The sequence below is a fragment of the Anabrus simplex genome, chromosome 6 (genome assembly GCF_040414725.1).
Source record: "Anabrus simplex isolate iqAnaSimp1 chromosome 6, ASM4041472v1, whole genome shotgun sequence".
Taxonomy (NCBI): Eukaryota; Metazoa; Arthropoda; class Insecta; order Orthoptera; family Tettigoniidae; genus Anabrus; species Anabrus simplex.
The window spans coordinates 52387440-52410808 of record NC_090270.1 but is presented as its reverse complement, the minus strand read 5'-3'; the positions used below and the strand labels follow the sequence as shown (position 1 = coordinate 52410808).

General features: G+C 37.5%; 1 protein-coding gene across 1 annotated transcript in view; it reads left to right on the top strand.

Moving 5' to 3' along the window:
* The window catches only part of Vsp37A (Vacuolar protein sorting 37A), a 46699-nt gene extending 34406 nt beyond the window's left edge, over window positions 1–12293 (top strand). The window contains exons 6-7 of the mRNA XM_067149736.2: window positions 7371–7490; window positions 11914–12293. Of these exons, the coding sequence (XP_067005837.2) occupies window positions 7371–7490; window positions 11914–11988 (195 nt within the window). The 3' untranslated portion in view covers window positions 11989–12293. The remainder of the gene's footprint in view (window positions 1–7370; window positions 7491–11913) is intronic.
* Window positions 12294–23369: the final 11076 nt, after the last annotated feature.

The following is a 23369-nucleotide window of genomic DNA, read 5'->3' as shown; positions in this document are numbered from 1 at the left end:
CGAAATACGGTAAGTGGGGTATTTTTATGTAGTTTAATATGATGAGAATCAGGACTTGAATTTACAAGGTGCTAAACGGGAAAACGTGTTAATGAGGAACGCAGTAAGGAGGTTTCACTGTATTACTATTGACTTACACTTTTTTACATTTACAATAAAGCAAATTTTGAACTTTGACCTAGAATGATTTCTCTGATTAGTTTTGATGAATTCTGGATATTTTCTCTACTTATTCTCACTGACTTGAATTTGAATAAAACTTACTCTTTGGTGCGATGAGTAGCGAGTCCATTTGTACTCTTTGGTTAGTAGACACATCCTCAAGTGGTGGTGGTGATTACTGTTTCAAGAGGAAGTACAGATAAGCAACCATCTTCTATTAACACAAATCAGAGGGAAAAATGGAAGGGGTTCGATGCTTCAAAATATGAAGGTATCAGCCAAAGAAAGACAAGGGCCACAGAAGGTGTAAAAATGAAAGACTCACTGGGATTCACAGACTTAATACTGTCAGGGTCAGAAAAGAACAAGAGTTGGCCAAGAGAGGTTGGATAAGATAGATGAAAGTGAGGAGGCTGACAGAAGTGGAAGCAATGCCACCAGGACTCAGCTAAGGACTCCATGTGGGAAGACACATTTTCAATGCGATGTGGTAAAACATTGTGAATGGATTATAACCTGTAATACCAATATAAATGGAACAAATATTTCATATTCCCTATGGGAATCAACATCTATATCATAACCTGTAATCCGACCAAAAATGTGGCACACTGGTATCGACACCACTTCAAGCTATCCTGTGATAAGCACAATGCAGTGCCGATGTACTATGGGGAGAACTACATCTCCACTCTATATATGCCCTTGCGGGCTAGTATGACCAAAAACATGGCTTGGGGCCGATGACCTTTGATGTTAGGCCCCTTAAAACAACAAGCAGCAGCAGCAAAACATGGTTTCCGATTGAGATTGCTAAATAAAATTCAGGAAACTTGATTATCAAAAATTACCATTCTCCCTGGCACAGCTTACAGATTGAATCAACATAATTTATGAATGAATGTGGATTATTATGACTCGCCTTCTGAAGAAAAATAGCAATCAAGGTTGCTGGGACTACCATGTATTAGACAATTGTACATGTGAACAGACAGTAACAACAAGAATTGATGGAGAAGGAGCAGAAGAGACAAAAATAAGAAGAGGATTTCTCCTGTCATATTCGGTATACAGTACATGCAGGAAAGCTGAAATAAGATGCCTTGGAAGCCATCAGTGGGATAGTACCATATGTGAACAACCTCTGCACCCTAATTTTAGAAATGGAAATTTTGAAAATAAGTTTATATATTTGTATAGCTTGGTTAAATATTTATATTGAAAATGGTAATTACTTTAGTGTAAATAAATCATCAAATTATGAACCAACTAGTTGCATTGTAATCTTCCAAATACATGAAACTTTTGGTCTGCATTACCATGTCGTGATAGTAGGTAAATACAAATTTCTCTGGTGCAAATTGATTGCAAATCTGTGGAAATTTTAAATATTTTATTCGTAATTAACTGGGAGACATTGCACACTGCTAGTTCTCCTATGAAAATGAAGTAATTCAGTTCAAAAACGTGTGAGCCGTCCATGGCCAGCTGTAAAACTCATATTTGTCACACTCTTGCTAGTGCTATAGCTTTCAACTGATATATTTTACTCATGACTGCACATCCAAATTACAGTAGAAGTCCGCTAAAGCGAGAATTCATAACAGCAAAAAATTTACTCGCTACAGCAGATTGTCATGTCCAATAGGTATGAAACGGCAATCAGTTTATTTAAAATGCGTGTTTCCATGGATGATATCCACACTACGGCTTACTTGTGTGTTATTTTTCAAAATCTGATACTACGTGAAAGTGTACGTTTAATTTCATTCTGAAAAAATTACAGTATCGTATTTCTCCGAATCTAAGGCAAACCCCACTTTTCCCTTCAAAAAATTTAAATCAGGCTCAAAAAGTGCTTTGTAAAATCATGTGAATGCTTTTGTTGTACAGTTATAAGCTATAAATTTCATTTTTGTTCCGTATTGAAGTGCAATTATAAGAGTAAATATCAATATATCAAGTAGTAATAAAATAATGGCATATGGCCTCCGGAGAGGTCTGGTGCAGGTCTTTTTCTAGTAGATGGCCTATTAGGTGACCTGCATGTCTGTGAAGATGAGGGCCTTACCTAGGATGATTTCAAATGTTGAATATGCTACACACACCCAGCCTCCGAGCCATTGGAATTAACCAATTAAGGTTAAAATCCCCGACCCAGGCGGGAATAAAACCCAGGACCCTCTGAACCGAAGGCCAGTACGCTGGTACTGAACACGCGGCTGGACTGCAATCGTAGTTATTACCCGGCCAGGACCTGTTTCCAGTGCGGTCCGCACATTTTGACGGCGGTCCAGAACATTATTATTATTATTATTATTATTATTATTATTATTATTATTATTATTATTATTATTATTGATAGTCTGAAATCCACAGCAAGATGCAAGACTGCTACTTGGTGGTAAATTACATCCTCTGCCATTGTCATTGCTGATAATGTGACCAGCACCATTGTTGCGCGTGGGCAAGTGCGTGAGATTTCTGGCGACACGAATGATATACTTCGGTGAATTATTGACCTTATTATTATTTTTTTTGCTAGGGGTTTTACGTCGCACCGACACAGATAGGTCTTATGGCGACGATGGGACGGGAAAGGCCTAGGAGTTGGAAGGAAGCGGCCGTGGCCTTAATTAAGGTACAGCCCCAGCATTTGCCTGGTGTGAAAATGGGAAACCACGGAAAACCATTTTCAGGGCTGCCGATAGTGGGATTCGAACCTACTATCTCCCGGATGCAAGCTCACAGCCGCGCGCCTCTACGCGCACGGCCAACTCGCCCGGTGCTTGACCTTATTATAGAGGTGAACATTTGCATGTTCAATATCATTCATATCGTTTATTTCAAATGTGTTTACATTTTTTTATATGCCAGGAGAATCTACTGAAATCTAACTTTATGTACTCCAAACGAAAAGATGGTTCTTGAAAACAAACCCAGGAAAGATTAAAAATGATCAGTTTATGATAAGAATAAGTACATTATGAACAGTAAAATCAATTGGTCTCAACTCCTTTTTCACCCCACTGCTGTTAAGTTGATTTACCCCCCCCTAAAATAGAAGGCGTTTCCTTATGTTTAAAGGAGATTCCAAATACCAATGTTCACGTCTGTTACCTTCAGTTCTGAGATATAAGTATCCCCATACAAAGAATTCACTTGTTTTCACTTCCTTTCACAGTCCCCCCCCCCCCCCCCTAAATGAATTTCCCGTTAAAAATACTTGTCTCTTTAATAGCAAAGGATCTTCTAAATACCTATTATCACGACTCTAACAACTTCAGTTTTTGAAATACGTGTCCACATAAAAGGAATTCAACTCATTTTCAACCCCGCCCCCAAAATGATTTCACCCAAAAACACTTTTTTCTTTGTTTTTAAACAACCCCGCCCCCAAAATGATTTTGCCCAAAAACACTTCTTTCTTTGTTTTTAAAGGAGATCCAAATACCAATATTTACGTCTGTAACCACTTTAGTTTTTTTTAGATGTAAGTATCCTCATACAATTAATTCAAATAATTTTTCGATTTCCATCCTCCCTTTAGGTGGATTTCCGAAAACGAAAAATACGTATTTCTTTATTTTTAAAGTAAATTCCAAATATCAAATTTCACGTCTGTAACATCTTCAGCTTTTGAGATATCAGTATCCTAAATAAAAGAATTCAACCCCATTTTCAGTCACTTTTACTCCTGCACCCAAGTGGTTTTTCAGAAAACAAAAAATACATGTTTCTTTATTTTCAACAGAGATAACATGTTTGGTAACATGTTAAGTTTTTGAGATATACTTTAGAAATGCTCATTTTAAAATTTCACCGCTTTTTTAGTTCCCCTAAAGTGGAGTTTCCAAAAACAAATCACTTATGTTTCTTTACTTTTACAGGAGATTCCAAATACCAGTTTTTTATGTCTGTAACATTTTACGTTTTTGAGATATACTGTAGATATAGTATTTCTAAAAATTCACCCCAATTTGTCACTCCTGTTTAACCCCATTAATTAGATTTTCCAAAAACAAAAACAAAAAAGTATGTGTTTCTTTTTGTTCAAAGGAGATCCCAAATACCAATTTTCAGGTCTGTAATATCTTCTGTTTCTGAGATATAAGTATCCTCATTTAAGGCATTCAACCCCTTTTTCATCCTTTTTCACCCCTCCTATAGGGATTTTCCAAAAACAAAAAAGTATGTGTATCTTTATTTTTACAGGGGATTCTAAATACCAATTTTTACATCTGTACACTTTAAAAGTTTTGAGATATATACACACTCATTTTAAAAATTCACACCCCCCCCTTTTCAACCCCCCTCCATTAATTGGATTTTCCAAAAATATGTGTTTATTTTTAAAGGAGATCCCAAATTCCAATTTTCAGGTCCGTTATATCTTCACATTCTGAGATATAAGTATCCTCATTAAAGGCATTCAACCCCTGTTTCACCCTTTCCACCCTTCCTATCGGGATTTTCCAAAAACAAAAAAATACCTGTTTCTTTATTTTTAAAAGAGATTCTAAATACCAATTTTCACATCTATAAACTTTAAAAATTTTTAGATATAGATACACTCATTTCAAAAATTCACTCCCTTTTCACCCCCCATTAATTGGATTTTCGAAAAACAAAAAGTACATGTTTCTTTATTTTTAAAGGAGATCCCAAACACCAATTTTTAGGTCTGTAATATCTTCAGTTTCTGAGATATAAGTATCCTCATTAAAGGCATTCAGCTCTTTTTTCACCCCTTTTCACCCCTCCTATTGGGATTTTCCAAAAACAAAAAAATACGTGTTTCCTTATTTTAAAAGAAGATTCTAAATACCAATTTTTACATCTGTAAACTTTTAAAGTTTTGAGATATAGATACACTCATTTTAAAATTTCACCCCCCTTTTCACCCCCTTAGGGAAGGAATATCCCAAAATCCTCTCTTAGCGAGCACCTACATCTTAATATGAATGTATCCTCAAAATTTCAATTCTTTATTTCGAGTAGTTTTGGCTCGGCGATGATGAATCAGTCAGTCAGGACAAGTTATTTTATATATATAGATTGTGATCTTTCCTTTTCTATTCCATCATTGCTATCAGACCTATCTGTATTGGTGTAATGTAAAGCCAATTGTATTAAAAAAAAAAAAAAAAAAAATCAGTTGATTGCAGGAACAAAGTTTCCAACTGTGTAATCGGATTGATCATTTGTACTGGATCTTTCATCTGTTAATTGCAGTAATATGAGTCCTGCTATCTCTGCTTCCATCAGTAACGTAGTGTTCTTCTTCATACACTTTGAGATCATTGAGACAAATGGCAATGATTATTCTGACATCATTGTGCTAGCTGGCCAATTCATATGAATGATACCTGTCTCTCTCATGAAGTTACTCACTGATGCACCTTGATGAAGCCAAGCATTGTCATCGATGAAACTGAATTCAGCACCGTATTTGTCTCTAAAGGATTGTACAAATGGTCGAATAATTTTATCAGTATACTGCTTAAACCTCCCTCAAACTGCTATCAGAGGTGTACAGCAGCCGTGCATAATCCCAGCCCAAAACACCACCACCAAATGCATAAACCTCTGGCCTACGTGATGTCTGTATTTCATCTGCAAGCATGACATTATTCCATTCATCCAACCCCCAATTAAAATATTGGATGGCCCATCTTCTCCTCTCAACACAATGACAATTCTCTAGTGGAACACGTCAAATCGGTCAAAATACCTAAATTGGGCACTATGCAGCTGATTGCATACAGCAAGTCATCTCATAATAGTGAGCAGTCAAAGTTGGTCTCCTCTGTCCTGAAAAGTGGATATATCAATTTTGACGTGGCATTGTCACTCTTAGTCGACCTTCCGTCTATCTGTCAGTCACATGTCACATCATTGGTCTCATGGAACCATTTCCGCGTTTTTGACACTGCACTTTCAGTAACCTCTATGAGGCGTGATACTGCTGCTTGTGTTTGTCCACCCTGAATCTAGCCACAATTCTGTCTTGCTCCAACTGGGAAATATGCATTGCATATGAAACATAACCTATAGCTGAAGCTCGTACTGCAGTGTGTACGCAGTTCACCCCAGGCTCAACACAGACCGTAGGTAGCAATACCTGCTGTATTGTAAACAAGCAGTTGAATTATTTATGTGTATACACTTACAACAGGACTACTGTACATGCACACACTACCACATAATGTGCTTAATCCCACAATACTTCAACCTTATTTTGGGGTGAATTTTTATTTATTTCTTCTTATTTCACTGAGGCCTCTTGGACTACGTGGTTCCTAACTCTGGTGAGCTTTCTTCTTAGCCCAGTATTCTTTTATCTTTGTGCTGTTGGTTGCTTTCATTTCCTGAATCCACTTCACTCCCATTCCAGGACACAGAGTTTAAGCTGTAATTGACTGGAGAGTGACGGATGTTCTGATTAACATTCTAAATTTACCCCTGTTGAATATACTCTAGCGTCAGAAAGTTTAGCTTAACGTAGATATATAAAACTTCGTAGATTTATTTCCTATCTTGCAGATATTTTGTGTTTCATTTAGACAAGTAAAAGCTACCAAATATGGCTGCCACCACAAGATTTAACATTGCCAGTTCTAGGGTTAAAGAACTTGTGGCTGTGAAAAACAATGTTTCTGTTATTTAGTCTGTGAACCAAGAATATGTCATTGGTTGGTTGAACAGAGACGGGAAGCAGGAACTAACACACAGTGCGTTTAAGTTTTATATTCGGAGGACTGTGGTGAAAGTTATAATGAAGGTGTTGTATGCATTTCCCACACAGTGATCAAGACAGCACTGGCTTATATGGGACAAGAACAGTCTGTGGGAGATATTTTGCTTTGGTTGAAATGGTGACGCAACATACCAGCGAACAAGAGGGCAAATCAAGCTTAAAAAACAAGCAATACTGGATTTTTTTTTTTTGTACAGAAAGTTAAACTTGAAATATGTTGAATTAATTAAATATTTACATCAATAGCATCAATTTTGACATATCTAACCTAAAAGCATGATTTGCTACACATTTTACCTTACCTGAGTTTTTTGCTATCTGAGGTACCCTCAGTCCCTGTTACCTTGGATAAGTAGGTTTGTACCTTATTAGGAAAGAGCTTATTATGGTATTTTTCCTCCTTGTATGTTGTTATTATTTGCCTTAAATATATAATTCTCACTTCTAGGAAGCTCTGAGATTAGCTGCACTTCAGAGCGATGAAGAGAGCGAGAAAATTGCCGAGCAGTTCCTGCAGGGAGAGATCGATGTAGACCATTTTGTAACGTCCTTTTTTGAGAAAAAAGTGGTAGGTAGTATTATAGAAAATCTTCCATATATCTGTATCATAGAAAATTTGCCTATGCTTTAGATTATTGTTGATTCAGGAAAGGTGCTTAAGACCTTTTGTTCAACAGTCTGTTATATTTAGTGCAACCAAAGCCTGTTTCATAGTCTCTGTGAGTGTGGTGTCAGTACTGAGGGTGTGTTGGGGCTTAGTCTGGGAAGAGAATCACCTGTTACTTGCATGTTGAATACCATTCTGCTGTTCACCTAGCTCCAGCATTTGTCTGGTGTGAAAATGGGAAACCATGGAAAACCTATCTTCAGGGCTGGTGACAGAGGAGTTCGGACCTACTATCTCCCAAAGGCAAGATCATAGCTATGTTGCCCAAACCACGTTGACAGCTTGCTCAGTAAGTAACTCCTTGACCGAAGAAATAAAATTATGATCGCAAATCAGCAATAATCATCATCATCATCATCATCATCATCATCATCATCATCATCATCATCATCATCCTTTCCCCTTGTCAAGCTCCTGCTGGGTCAGGGCATTTATGGCACTAATCCACCTTCCTCTCCCCTTCCACCATTCCCTTTCCATAATTTTGTCCCAGTCCAGATTTCTTCTTCTTGCACTCCTCGTTATTGAATCGATCCACCTTGTTCTAGGTCTCCCCCTTGCTCTCTTTTTCTCAACTGTAAAGTTTATCAGAATAGGTTATTTCATATGTGCATCTGTGTGTTGGCTATTGGTCCCCCATTTTGTACAGTTACCCCAGTTCCCAAGGAAAGAACTGCATGTCACGTGCAGGGTATGCCCTAACTTTTTCTGAGGCATGTTCAGAATTACCATATCATATCATTATCATCATCCTTTAACCATCTCCAGTCGCCCAAGTGCGGTACAAGAGCGCTCTCCATCTTGGTCTGTCCAGGTACATTTTTCTTCCTTCTCAACTTGGTGCCATTTCACTCCTCTTCCTTCAGGTCCTGCTTTACTTGACTGATCCACCATTTCCTTTGTCTGCCTCTAGGTCTTTTGTCTTCCAGTTCCTTTTCTAGCCATTTTCTTGCTGTTCTCATTTGATCCATTCTTTTTACATGGCCATATCATTTGAGTCTTGATGTTCTTACATTTTTGCTTAGTGACTGCTTTACATGTGTATTATGGCGTATCTCTTCGTTCCAGATCTTATCTCTTCTTGTTTTCTGTAGCATTGATCTCAGGAACTTCATTTCTGCAGGTTGAATTCTGCTACTATCTCTACTGTTGATCGTGTACAGGTTTTAAGGGCATATGTAGTTATTGGCATGAAATATACCTGATAAAGAGTTCTGTTTGTACCTAAAGGTATTTGGTTATCCCATACAAGAGACCTAACTTGGTGATAAAATTGTACTCCTTTTTGGACTCTGTTAGTGATTTCAGCAGAGGACTTTGCCTCGCTAGCTACAATACTACCAAGATATTGAAAATGGTTTTTCTAGTTTCTCACCGTCCAGTTGGATGTTAACCTGTAGGGCTTGCCTGCTGACTGGCATCACTACTGTTTTTTGTGCAACTGATTTTGAGGCCAAATTTCTTAAAATGCTGGTTCCAAGTGTTTAATTTCTGTTGAACTTCTTCTCCTGTCCCTCTTCCAAAATCACCACATCGTCTGTGAAGATTAATGCATTGAAGTAATCATTAGATCCATTTTTCACTCTGTCTTACCATATCATATGTACACTATTATCATGGTGGGGTCATCACTCCTAGAGGCATTTTATACCTACTGCCAGGTGCAACTATATACTATATAATATGTAAAATGTCTATTCTGTTAAAAGAATTTATTAAAAGTCCATCTATTCAATACTTGTCATTTACTATTACAAAAATAGCTAAAACAGCAGTACATGTTTCGAGCCATCATTAGGCCATCTTCAGCTGTTATACAAGAAAGTAATTTAGCTAAACACTTATTAAAAGTGAACGACCTGCATAAGCAGAAACGTATCAGGAAGAAGAAGACATTAAAAGTGAATTGTCAAAAACAAAAAATACAGGATAAAATCACACAATAAAGAAAAAAACATGTTAAAAACTGCACTTTAACTGTTTATAAGCTTAGCTTTGTTGATGCTGAGAAGAAGAATGTTTGAGTAATAGGTTCATGTCAAATTGTGTGGCCCATATAAGGGTTTCATGCTGTGCAATGTTGGTTTGTATTAGTATGCAAGTGGTATTGTAGCTGGAGCTATTGATTCCAAGGATCTTGACAAATACATTATGACAAAATATAAAAATATATCGCTGATACGGAACTTAAAAACATGTTGCAATCATAGGTGACTCATGATTAAACTCTCGTGTACCAAAATCTTAAAGTCACTCCACATCAGGAAGATTAGGTACATGACAAACCAAGAACAGCTAATGGAGCATGTTAGACAATATTCCAACTGACAGTACTCTTCTTCTTCCTGATACGTTTCTGCTTATGCAGGTCGTTCACAGAGCCTCTTCCAGTCTACTCTTTTTTCCCATATTCTATCATTCATCACTGTCTGCCACTGTAGTCCTTTCTGATTTACGTCATCCTCCGCCTGTTCCCTCCATCTTGTTCGTGGTCTTTTTCCAGATTCTGTCCATTCCAGAGCTCTTCTTGGTGTACTTTCCAATTTTTAATTATGTCTGATACACAGTAATGAAATTTTGAGCAATTTCCTATCCTCTCCAAAATTTCTTCCTTGATGTTTCCTTTACTAGTTAGCTTACTTTCTAGGTATTTAAAAGCATCTACTTCTTTAAGAATTTTTCCATTACACCTAACATCCTTCATTTGTTTTTTGTTTTCTCTACTGATTTTCATTACCTCACTTTTCGTTAAACTTTTTCATGCCTGCTTCTTCAATTGCCCTCTGCCAGGTATTTAGTTGTTCTTCCAATTTTTTTTTCATTTTCTTCCCATATCATTACATCATCTGCATATGCTAAGACTTTCATATCATTTGCTGTTGACCCTTGGCGAACTTTCCTCATAATGTTGTCCGTTACTATATTAAAGACCACTGGTGAAAGTACACTTCCTTGTTGAACTCCTCTGTCTATTCTAAACCATTCTGATATTTTGCAATCTATTATAACAGTGGTAACCACTGCAATTAGCCTCCCGAGTATTTATTGACGGGTAAACCATAAACCTTGCCGACATGAGGAAATGCATGTCAGTCACCAGCCAGTTAGTGCATAACAAAATAGTAACGTTAAGATCCATGATAGGCCTAGCAAGCCAGTGGTAGCGTATTAACTTCTCTTTCATCAACAATCAAACGAGCCTCCGTTTAAATGACAGTACTCTATTAACTTCAAACACAGCAGAATTGAAAGCAACCACTTCCCCATTTTAATACATTTGACAACTATCTAAGGAGCACCAAATAACATAAAGAAGAATATTCTGCCAGCACAACTACTATTTATATTTTATAATCAAGACAAGAGACTACATCTCAAATTTAACCTGATTTTATAGTCACCTTAATACTTTGTACAAAGTCCAATTCTTTATCTTTGTACAAGAGAATAATTAAAAAAAAAAAAGATAATATGCTTTCACAGCACATCCTTGAAATTTAAACAGATATTTGTACAATACATTTTATTTGAACATTAATAGTCAAGTAAAAACTGTACATGAATCTTTTAACTGCGATAGCCTCAAACTATAGAATGTGTACTATGTAATATTTTTAAGATTTCTTATACTGTGTCCAAAGCACAATGTTAAGTGCAACGTATTTTCAATATGTATGAAGCTGATATTCTGTAACAGACAGTAGCAGGTAGTACCATCTACTATCCGTGAAACTTTTAATAGCACTTCGTTTTACGGGGGGGGGGGTGAGGAGTAAGGAGGGAGCTACAATGGTTCCGGTAATCCTGCCAACTGAATGAAAATGAAATCTGAATTGAATCGATAGAATGATCGATCGATATGAATTTTCTAAATCGTCGTTTCTGTGGAGGAGTTCTAGGTTGTTTCTGTGATGTACTTTAATTTTCCTCACTCTTGTTCAAGTTTAACCTATATTGTGACTTTGATGCATAAATAAACATACTGTAGTATTTAAAGTGTTGCAGTTATACTGCCAGATGTCTTACGGCGATGCATAATCGATTCATATTTCTTATGTCAGAGGTTGTCAGTACAAATCTCAAGGATTCCCGATGTCTACTGATTCATCACTAGGGAGCCGAAGTATCACTAAAAGTTTCGCGGATATTACTGTCACATATGGTAGCAGAATGATCCTGACCTGACTACAACTTCTGTTTTATTCCACTGAAATAGTCAATGAAAGCTGAAATACCATGGTATTTTCTGTATTTCCTGAGTGTGTTTTAATATAATTTGGTCATGTTTTATGTTTGATGCCATTACTTATGTTTTCTGTTCCAGCTTAGTTATAGTCGCAAAACAAAAGAAGAAAAGCTGGGAAATCAGTTGAAAGAACTTCAGCGGGCAGGTTACTGATTGTAGCTAGTTTTATGATATTACTGCTGAGTATTATGCTGTGCTTTCTCGATAATCAGGTGAAGAGATTACGTTTATTTATACGAAACTATTTATTGAAATGATTTTAAGTGTACACGTCACTTCTTATATATTGTATATAAGTAATAAAGACTTGTATATATATAGATTATGGACTTATTTTGTATTATATAACATTCTACAGTTTTAATGGAATGATTGAATATAAATACACATTGTAAGACTGGAAAACACATTTGTATTAATATAAAGTGAACAAAGTTTTCTGTGTTGTGGTGTGGAAATGTGTTTTTTTCTTATTTCTGCCAGACATCTCTTTTCTTTATTATGTGCATGTTATGAAATTTGTTACAGTACTGTATTTTCATTGTAGATTGCAAACAGGCTGTGGATTTTCATTTTCATTTCATCTAGAGACTGATCTCCTTATCAGTACATAAGCTGGTAAGACTTCACAGTCTTCATATTATTAGACCAGGGGTTCCCAACTGGTGTGCCATGCAGCTCCGTGGGATATGTTACGAAATTTTAGAATTTACATTTTTTTGCCATTCAGAAAGTGTCAAATGCATTTGATATTTACCATGAAGCCTGTAATAGGTAAATGTATTTTGAGACAGACTGTACTAGTGAGCAGTGAACACCTGCAACCATGCTTACTTTACTCTTCCCACTTAGCAATAAACAGCATCTAAACTTGTGGCCATTAAATTAGGTGGGTGAGGAAAACTGCGCTGTTGTCAAATATGGGAACGGCGAAGCGACAGATGGTCTAGAGTCTCTTACCTCTGAGCAGAGAATGGCAATGCTGTTCATGCAGTGCTGTCTAGTTGATGTCGCTCCAGGTCCACGTATTCTTTAAAGTAGTTCCGAAAGTCAGGTACTGTGGCCTGCACGTGCAACCCGAACAATCTCAGCCAGCGATATTTATAAGGCCAGTTTTGGGGCCATTTTCCAGAAAACTAAAAGACCCATGGAAACATGTTTCAGATAAAAAATTTAAGTTAGGCGGTTTTCTATATTTTTCCTGCAGACAACATTTTATTGGCTGAAGAAACAAAAACGCTTAATGAAAATTTCATTAGATAATTTTACAGATTTAAATTTACTTGTTCAGGTTTTTATTCTTAAAAATAATATTTATTGGTTTATGCAGAAAATAGTTATACTGCTGAAATCAGCAAATCAGCAGTCTTTCCTGAAGCTTGTAGAATAATTTGTTTTGCAACATTTTGGGAGGTAACAAACTGCCTCGTGCTCCAAAATGGTTTAAGTAGACATTTCTTTGCCAGTTGCTACATAACCTTGGCAACAGCGTAATTTCCCTGGCCCGCCTAATTTGGTGGCCGTGACAATGGAATGATCAAAACCCATTGGTCGGTCTCGGTTTAAACATGGTAGGGAATAACAGTACAACTAAAGAACTTCCTTCAGATTTTTCCAGGCATTTCTGGGGTTGCTGGGCTCGCCACGTCTCATTTTGGATTTGGCTTGGGGTTTAAGGCCAGATGCCCTTCCTGAAACCATGTGAAATTGAGATGAAAATCTCATACCTGCCAACCCTTCCAATTTACTCAGAAACCTTCAGTTTTGAACTCATCTTCGGATTTTCCAATTTATTTTTTACTTCTTCCTAGTTTTGATCAGTTTAACCTCCAGTAAGGTCAGTACTCTTTCGCTAGGATAAATTCTTACATGCTTGTATAATTTATGCAATCTCATTTTCAAGCGTATTTATTTGATGCTTTGTTTGGTGAGTGTATCGTGTTTCCCATTCACTAAAGTAGCGTGTATACTTTATAGCTGGGAATTTGGGATGGCAGTCATCCTACAAGCGAGAGAGACTAGCCCATGCTAGCGACAAAAGAATGAGTTTGTTACTGTGTGCATGCGCTGTTAACATCGTTTCTGTGCGTAGTTTCGTAGGAGTTGTAGGCCACATGTTTTTTCTTGCGGTTCTGTGCTTTTCCCCCTGTCGAATTCGTATGTTAATAATGTATGAGACATATTGATGGGTTTTGTATTTTGTGCATTTCAGTGCATTTGTGTTCATTCTTAGTTCATAATTTTAATGTCTTGAATGTATTTCAGAGAGTTGGTGACAGTTTCTGGTATTTTTTATTCACATTTTGGCCACAAAACATAACATACGTTATTTCTAAGTACTCAGAGATACCTGTAAAATTCAATTTCCGTTCATTTTACAGTCTAATACTATTATACATTTTGTTCCATGTTTGTTACATAATTTTGTAATCATTTTTACGTTTTCTTAATTTCAGATTTTAAATTTAATGGTCATTTCATATAGTAACTGTAAATATGTATGCCTTTTGTCTTTATTCACCAAGAACGTGGTGCAATGTACATGATGAAATCCAAGAATTAAAAGATCTTCCAATTTTTTTTTTCTTTCTAAAAGTTGGCAGGTATGAAACTCCACCTATAACTGACCGGAAGGCTGAGGTTCATATCCCGGGTGGGAAGCTAGCAGCTAAACCACTGAGCAAATTATGCCCCCTAATAACCGTATAACGATTTTACCAAAATGTTTTATTTCATTTTTATCATGGACACATTTTTGTTTTGAAAAAGACACACTGAATTAAGTTCAGTGTTAGGTTACAGTAGTCACACCATTGTTAGTAATGTGAGCGGAAATTCCCTTCAGGATTCACAAAAATGTACCGTACCTTGCAGATATAGTGATGGATACTTGCAATATGGCTTTACGTGGCATGAAAATGAACATTAAAAAATCTCAAGTGCCTTACATGCGGAAGTGTTTATACATACTGTAGAAGTTTATATTATTATTGTTATCATTATTAAACAATAATAACTATGTCGCGATATTGTGGGCATTCAGTAAAGTGTGTCGCCAATCATAAAGAGGTTGGGAACCCCTGTAAGTGTGATATTCATAAATGTGACAGTACATGTGGAAATTCTCTTGATGATATATCTGGCCATAATTAAAAACAGATCATATGAATTGTTTTTTTAATGAAGTACAGGTTGTACCTTAATTCCCTTGACTGAATCGTAGTCATTCTTAGTAGAAACTGTAATACCGTATGTACGCAAATAATCCCCACACCCTAGAAAGGGAAAATTTTTGGATTTTTTCTTGGTACTTGTATAGCTTGTTAAATATTTATATTGAAAACTGTTATTTCTATGGTTAGCCTGTGAATACAGAAAGTTGTTCCTTAATAAATGGAAACATGATATAGAAAAATATTAAACAACTTGTTGCATTGTAATTTTGAAAATATATCGATGTCTGATCTGCATTACCAGTTTGCGAGAGTAAATACAAATTTCTCCAGGGCAAACCAATAGCAAATCTGTTTAAATTCACAATCTTTTCTTTATAATTGGTTAGGAAACATGTGCAATGCTAGTTTTCCTATGAAAACTAAAGTAATTTAGTTAAAAAACACATGTGAGGCATTTACAGCTAGCCGTAAAACCCGTAACTTTTTATTCTCTTGCTGTTGCTATAGCTTTCAACCGACATATTTCACTTGTGACTGCATCCAAACACTCTTTTCAATCACTTATTTGCATATCCTATTTTTGATTTCTGGAAACTTTGCTTTTTTGTCCACAAAATTCCCGGTGGTTATCACTTGTATGTTCAAGACGGGCTTTCTTTTGCGTCCAATCACATGCCACAACTTGGTCCACATCGTACTTTCCTTCTGTTATGTGATTACCAGTTTGCTCAGTAATGTGGAGCTTTTCTTTAGCTGTGAACAACTTATAACAAGATCTCACACCAGCCATCCTGAACACATGCTGCTTCTTAAACCTTAAACTGATGCCACGCAAATGACACGATAAGAAAGCAGCTCACTTCTCACTTGTGGCAGGAATAGTGTTGCCAGCAGAGTGGACAGAAAAATACCAACTTCCAGTTTTTTGTATATCAGGAACACTGTATTAAATTTGATGCAAATAATATCTGCACCTCAACTTTTTGCCACCAAATTTTGAAAGAAATATGCAGGGATTGTTTGCTTATACACGGTAATTATAAAAAATCACAAATCTTATCCTTAGAGTATTTATGTTAAAACATCTCTCTTGTCAAGATGTTTAATACTTGATGCTGGAAATGTTACTGTGCATATGTAAGAGATGTTGAAAGCAGTGATGCTTTCCATACGTAGCAGGTCTTAATGATGCTAGGATACATTTTTCTTTGACACAATAAGTAGAGTTATCCTCTTGGAGAAACTAAAGAAGTTCACTGGGGAAAGCTGCTATTTATTACTGCTCATTGAATTCCTTGAATGTTGTTGGGAGAGCCATCCATGGTTATTGGGGATGTAGAGACATATCATTGAGAAAGTCTTCAGCTGCATTTGAGCTCCGATTGAGAAGAGTCACAGTGCGGTTTTCAAACGTCCAAGGGCTGTTGCGATATGATCTTCTGCGCATGGCAAATCCAGGAAAAATGCTGAGAGCAACAGACTCCTTTATACCTAGTGTTCTATACCTGGAAAAGGCTTTAGACTCAGTCCCGAGATCAGCTGTGTGGACAGTACTGAAGCACTTTGGCTGTCCACAGCATTTTGTAGATCTGGTCAAGGCTCTTCATGACAACACATATGGGCAAATCATTCATCAAAATATTATCTCTGATCCATTTCCAGTCAATCATGGATTGAAACAGGGATGTATGCTTGTTCCAACACTCTTCTCTCTTTATCTAGTTGCCATGCTATATGGAACATCTACAGACAACAAATGTGTAAAGACTGGGCGAGTTGGCTGTGAGGTTAGGGGTGCGCAGCTGTAAGCTTGCATCCGGGAGAAAGTGGGTTCGAATCCCACTGTCGACAGCCCTGAAGATGGTTTTCCGTGGTTTCCCATTTTCACACCAGGCAAATGCTGGGGCTGTACCTCAATTAAGGTCACTGCCGCTTCCTTCCCATTCCTAGGCCTTTCCTATCCCATCGTCGCCATAAGACCTATCTGTGTTGGTGCGACGTAAAGCAAATAGCAAATGTGTAAAGGTCAGATATTTCAAAGTGGGACTGTTCAATTTGGCTAGACTTCACTCCCAAAACTTGCTCTGTTACGGAATTGCAATATGCAGATGACGCTGCCATGCCTGCTTTCACACCCGATGAGCTAAAACAGTCAGTCATTTCAAAAGTGCTTGCGATCTTTTGGTCTCTCCATTAATGTTCGGAAAACCAAAGTAATCGCACAGCCTGCACCTGTGTCGAACCTCCCAGCTTTCAATATCTTCATTGGGGATACTCCACTGGAGCAGACTGACCACTTTTTATATCTAGGTAGTATTCCTCTCAACAAATGCTAACTGCTCACAAGATATGGGTAGGAGAATTGGTGTTGCCCACTCAGCATTTGGACGTTTATCCCGTCATGTCTTCATGAATAGGAACCTTATAATGCATAACAAAATCATGGTTTACTATGCTGTTGTCAAATCAACACTGCTTTATGTTTGTGAAACTTGGATGCTCTCCTGTCAGGACATCAAAAAGCTAGAACGCTTCCATCTGCAAAAACATAGATCCACCTTGAACATCAAGTGGGAGGACCATGTCACCAACCTTGCATTTCTTGAGAAAGCGCATGCTATAAGCATTGAGGCTACCATCATTGGCCACCGTCTCAGATGGATAAGGCATGTCTGTTGCATGAGTGAAACCAGGCTTCCTCGTTAACTCAGGTATGGTGAACTCTGCTCTGGCACAAGACTTCATGGAGCCCCTTTGAGCATTTTAAGGATCAGCTAAAGCATAACTTACTCTGAAAAGAACTGGAATTAACACTCAGTACTGGGATATGCTTGTTGAAAACCACTTACTTTGGCACCGCACTGTTTCTACATCACTTACGGTGTTTGAAGAGGAGCGACGACGACGTGAAGAGGATAAACGACAAGTACAGAAGCTCCGTCAAGCTCAGCCCCACCCTCCCCCAGTCATTCTGTATGGACGTATGTTTCATGCTAAGATTAGGCTACTAAGTCATATGAAACATATTCACAAAGCTTTGTGAGTGTGAAAATGTAAACCGCTGAAGAATATGTTTACTCGGGTACGAGTTGCAGCGGACGATGGTCACCACTCATTACGAATCTCCTTTCTAACAATTGGATAGAGATCAGTGATGGCATAACTACATTACATCTAATACTCCAAACTATTGGCGTTCTTCAAAGTGACTCTTTGAGTCCCTTACTTTTCATTGTTGCCATGCGGACATCGTAGAGGTACTAGATTCCGATGATATCAATATTCTCATGTATGCTGATGACATGGTTTTGACATCAAGATCTCAGTCAGATTTACAAAATTCCTTTAATAGAGTGACAAAATGGGCATGAGAAAATCATTTGAAGTTGAATGAAGATGAGGTGGTTTCTATGATATTCCAGAAAGGAGGAAAATGAGGAACTTTTCTAATCAGTGATCAACAATTGAAGTCAGTCGCACATTTCAGATATCTAGGTGTTACATTTCAAACACAAGGAAAATTTGTTTTCTTTGCACGTTAAGGATTGAGTTAACGCTGCCACGAAATTTATAAATGACATCAAATCATTTAACAACTTGTCGCTATTGAACTATTTCATCTAAAGATCAAACCAGTAGTAGCTTATGGCCTTGAAAATGAATGGATATATCTTGGAAAGAGGCAACTATGGGCGCCCATACCTGGGAGCAAGGTGGGGAGTGCCCCCCCCCCCCAGCTCTCAGGGAAAGGAAAAAAACTAATATAGTCAGGTTTTTTCTTTCAAGAAAATGATTTAAATATCGTTATTACGTAGAAGTGGTAGGGGACATTGTGTGTGGTACTCTACCATGGAATACAAGTCGCCATTCATCTTCCAAAATATTAAAAATACTGCATACCCCCAGGTCTAGCCCCCACCCCCCTACAAACTATCCTATGGGCGCCCATGGAGGCAACTACTGTACTATCGCTTCTGGAATGAACTCAATTTCTCTTCTAAGGTGAGCAAAACATGGTGCAATGTAGGTTGTCAGCTGGTAGCAACCACTCGAATATCCTGTAGTGGGTGGTAGTAGAGTAAATCCATGGTATAGGGGCCGATGACCTTCGATGTTAGGCCCCTTAAAACAACAAGCATCATCATCATCATCAAATCCATGGTATGCTCTGCCTGTCATAACATATCTGAAATGGGAACCCTCCAGGGGCTCTCACCTTGGGAGTGTGGGTTGGTGTATTTGGGGCCCCTAGCAGTGTCTGGTATTGCTTCCACTTACTTGTGCCAGGCTCCCTTTAATCTTTCATATCCGACCTCCCTTGATTAACTATTGTTTTCTTTTGACCTCAATGGCATTAGTTTTGTGAGGCCTAAAGGTGTTTTTCATTTTCATACCCTGTCCTTTCTCATTCTTCAAAGGGTCAGAGCTCTTCCAATTTCTCCTCTGATTGCTATAAAGAGGAGACGGCTGTCCCAGCTGTTCTTCCTCTTAAAAGAATAATCACCACCATCCCCACAACCACTCAGTGACCTAAAATATTTTGATCATGCATGAAAGCAATATCTTACGCAGCCTACTGATTCTCGTTCCATGGGCTTGTGAAAGTTCATCCGTAACTGTAATCGCTATGGCATAAGGTATATGTTTCTACAAGGTGTCTGAGATGTCCCTGTACCCCAAGTTTCATATTTTTATTTTGTTATATTTTGACATGGACTGTTGAGTTTGTATAATTGGGGAATTAAATACTGTAGTTGTTGTATTGGTATCCTTGCTTTGAAGCTCTCAAAAAGTGTTGTCAGTCTTATTTCAGTTGTGAAGCCATGGCTAATGTGAGCGGACACAGTTACACTGTTGAGGAGTGATTAGTGGCGTGTGTGGGTGCACGAATGACCACATACAGAGATAATGAGTACGTTTAGAGATCGCTTTGGCAAGCCCATACCTCGTAAAGCTACTCTGCTTATTTGGGAGAAACGTGCTTTTGCTTCAGGCAGTGTCGAAGACAGGCCACATATTAGATGTAAGAAAACGCGGGAAGAAATGTCGCTCCATTAATTGAGCATCTCCAATTAAATCCATTCGCAAAAGAGAAGCTGAACTTCAAGTACTGCGGTCAACAATGCATGACCACATTAAAAGAGATTTGAAAAGAAGAGGATTTAGACCGATGCATGTGAATGAATTATCTGACAATAACATGGAGCTGCAACTTGCAGCCTGCTGTGCTTTGTTGGCACAATCTCCAAATGCCATGTCTCGCTCAAGAATTATTTTCTGATGAATGTGCGATATATTACAATTCATAGACGAGGAATGTGGTTTTCTGGTCTAAGGAAAATCCCCATTATATGCAAGAGTTAGAAAAGAAGCCGTGTCATGTTATGGTATGGGGCGGGATGTTATCACGTCATCTGTTCGGACCGTATTATTTTGAAGGGTACGTGAATGGAAATTCTTATTTGCACATGTTACAGACTTGTTTAATACCTCAGCTCTAAGACAAGGGAATGATCGGTCATGTGTGGTTATAGCAGGATGGGGCTCCAGCACATTTTGCTATTCAGGTGCGCAAGTTCCTTGATGAACAATTTCGAGGCCGCTGGATTGGGCATGGCTCACTAATATCTCCAGCCCCATTCAAATGGCTATCACAAAGCCCGGACCTTACCATGCCAAGCAACTTATTATGTGACTCAACGTTGGTACACGACTAATGAAGAATTGAGCCAAAGTGTAAAGGAAGCCTTTTGAAACATAACTCCCGAGATGCTCTGCAATATGTCAGTGAGGACTTTGTGAGACAGATAGAACTCTGTGTAAGGCACGATGGTGCCACATACAGATCCCCTGGATGCATAGTTTTATATGTAAGTACTCCACTATATAATGTAATGTTTTGACATAGGGGTATGGGGGACTTCTCAGACACCCTCCTGTATGTTGACTCCTCAGTCTGAAAGTTAGTTGTATCTTCAATATTTCCACCGCCAGCACTCGTAGAAAAGTGGGATGTCACTGGAGAACTTTACTTGAGAAATGAGGAGTGATGCAGTTTTTATTTTTTATTTTTATTGCCTTCCTCCCTAAGCTTGAAGGTGCTAGGTGCTAACCCATAGATGGAGTGTGGTTTGGTGATCACAAGAAGTAGCCAAATTTCACATCGTTTTCATTTGCTTGTGCCAGCGTCTCATCAGATCTTCAACTGTTGTTCTCTTCCAGCACGTTGGTTGGTATTAGATTTACAAGGATTACTGAGTGTCTCTTTTTCACACCCTTCCGCATTTTTTGCCAATACTTTCATTCTTTGAAGGACTGGACCACTTTTTTTCTCTTCTGATTAATGTAAAGAAGGTATGGTTGCATAGTTGTGGAGTACCTCCCCTTAAAATAACCACCACTCTGTTCCCTGTCAGTAGGGGCAGTAGAATACATTCATGCTTGTTGTATGAAGCGACTGAAAGGGGACCCTGGGGGCTCTCAAACTGAGAGTGTAGTTTGATGATCATGTGCCTCTAGCTCAGCCTGGCATTGTTTCCACTTACTTGTGCCGGTCTCCCCATTTTCATCTTTCCTATCCGACCTTCCTTGGGCAACTCTTGTTCTTTTCCGAGCCTAATAGTATTATATTTCTATTTTCACACTATTTCTTTTGTCAATACCTTCATTTTTCGAAGTGTCTTTCATTTTCTTTATGGTGAGAGTTAAGAGAGGATGGTTGCCCAGCTGTACTTCCTCTTCTAAAAATAATCACCACCACCAGAACCACACTGGGATATTAAACTGGCATTCACTGAATGCTAAGCAGTAATCAGATGGTAAGCAATGATTCTCTGTTAGAGAAGGGTGAAATCTACATAAATACACTTCAACAATCTGCTAGTTTCATCTATCACATAGCATGAGATATAGGGCGACGAGTGTTACCAACAGAAGCAGCTATTAGTACACGTTAAGGGAATCAAGGGAAACTGCAGCTGACTGCTGACAATATATTACTTTTATTGAAACACTCTTTATCTGCAAGTAATGTATATATTTTCTCTTCATACATACTAGTATGGTACATTATACAGATCATAATATCACATAATAGTACACATGTTATTTTCAAGATAGCAGCTGGGCAAACCACCAGTCATGCACTATCAAAAATACATAGTTGCTTTAGACCATTATTTAAATATTAACAAAAATATATGTGTAATCCTATAGATTCCACTTCATTTATCTTTATAATGAAATACAATATGAAAACTTTATTTCTTAACAAATCTATACAGCATAGGAAAAAAAAAAAGGACTTCTTTATAGATCAAATAAAATCTACTGTACAAATAATATTAGCAACTAATTAAAAACTTTAAAACATGATAGAGGGTACATGTATTCCCTCTTCCTTAACTTTACTATACTTCATCTGTTAAATCAAAATAATAATGATACTTACCTTTACAGGTGAGAGAAAACAACAACTTTAAAACACTAAAATTGTTTTTTCATGATTCAAAATTTGAAGTAGCAAAGTTGAATGTGTACTATTATCTAAAAGATGTTAAGAATTATCGCATTATTTGATAATATAGCAGAAGTCCTCCTTTGAAAATCTTTAATTTTATTTTGGTAATTTGCACAGTATCACTTTACATGGATATATACATTATATATACACATATTCAAGTACCACACAGAAATATTTAACAGGAAATGGAAAGAATAAAAATTCTTCTCCTATACTTCTTAACATAAAGAAAACAAGATAATCTCAATATGTAGACTTTCATGACCACTAAATGACATAATAATTTGGGGATATTAGGTCGCGTAATATTAATAATCTGCTACATCTTTCTCTGTGACTCTGGAGGCCCTGGAATGAACTATATTTCTTACAGGGTCTCTCTATCTCAGTCAGCAGATTATTAATATTGCACGACTTAATATCCCCAAATTATAATAAGATAATCTCATTTCCACTGAGAAATGATTAACAATTATTTGGTTTAAATCAGCTAGCTTTGACAGAAGAGACATGAAACATTTATATAGTTAAATCTTTTGTAATATGGGTGAATATTAACGTATTCTGGTTTAAGTGCGAGCATAACCCGCAATGGTAAAAATGACATTCTAGTCTAACTTTAAGCATAGCCCACAGCATGCTTTGACAAGATATTAAAAATCGGGAACAAACTATGCATGCCATTGAAGTGTTGTACAAGATTCCATGAGTTTTAGTTATGTGCTGCTAGATGACAGCACTACTGCCAAAGTTAATGATGTGTGATATTTTCTAAGCGTTTCTATCTTATAAAATTATCTCTGACTGTGTGCTCTAAACATGGCTGCGCAACGTGG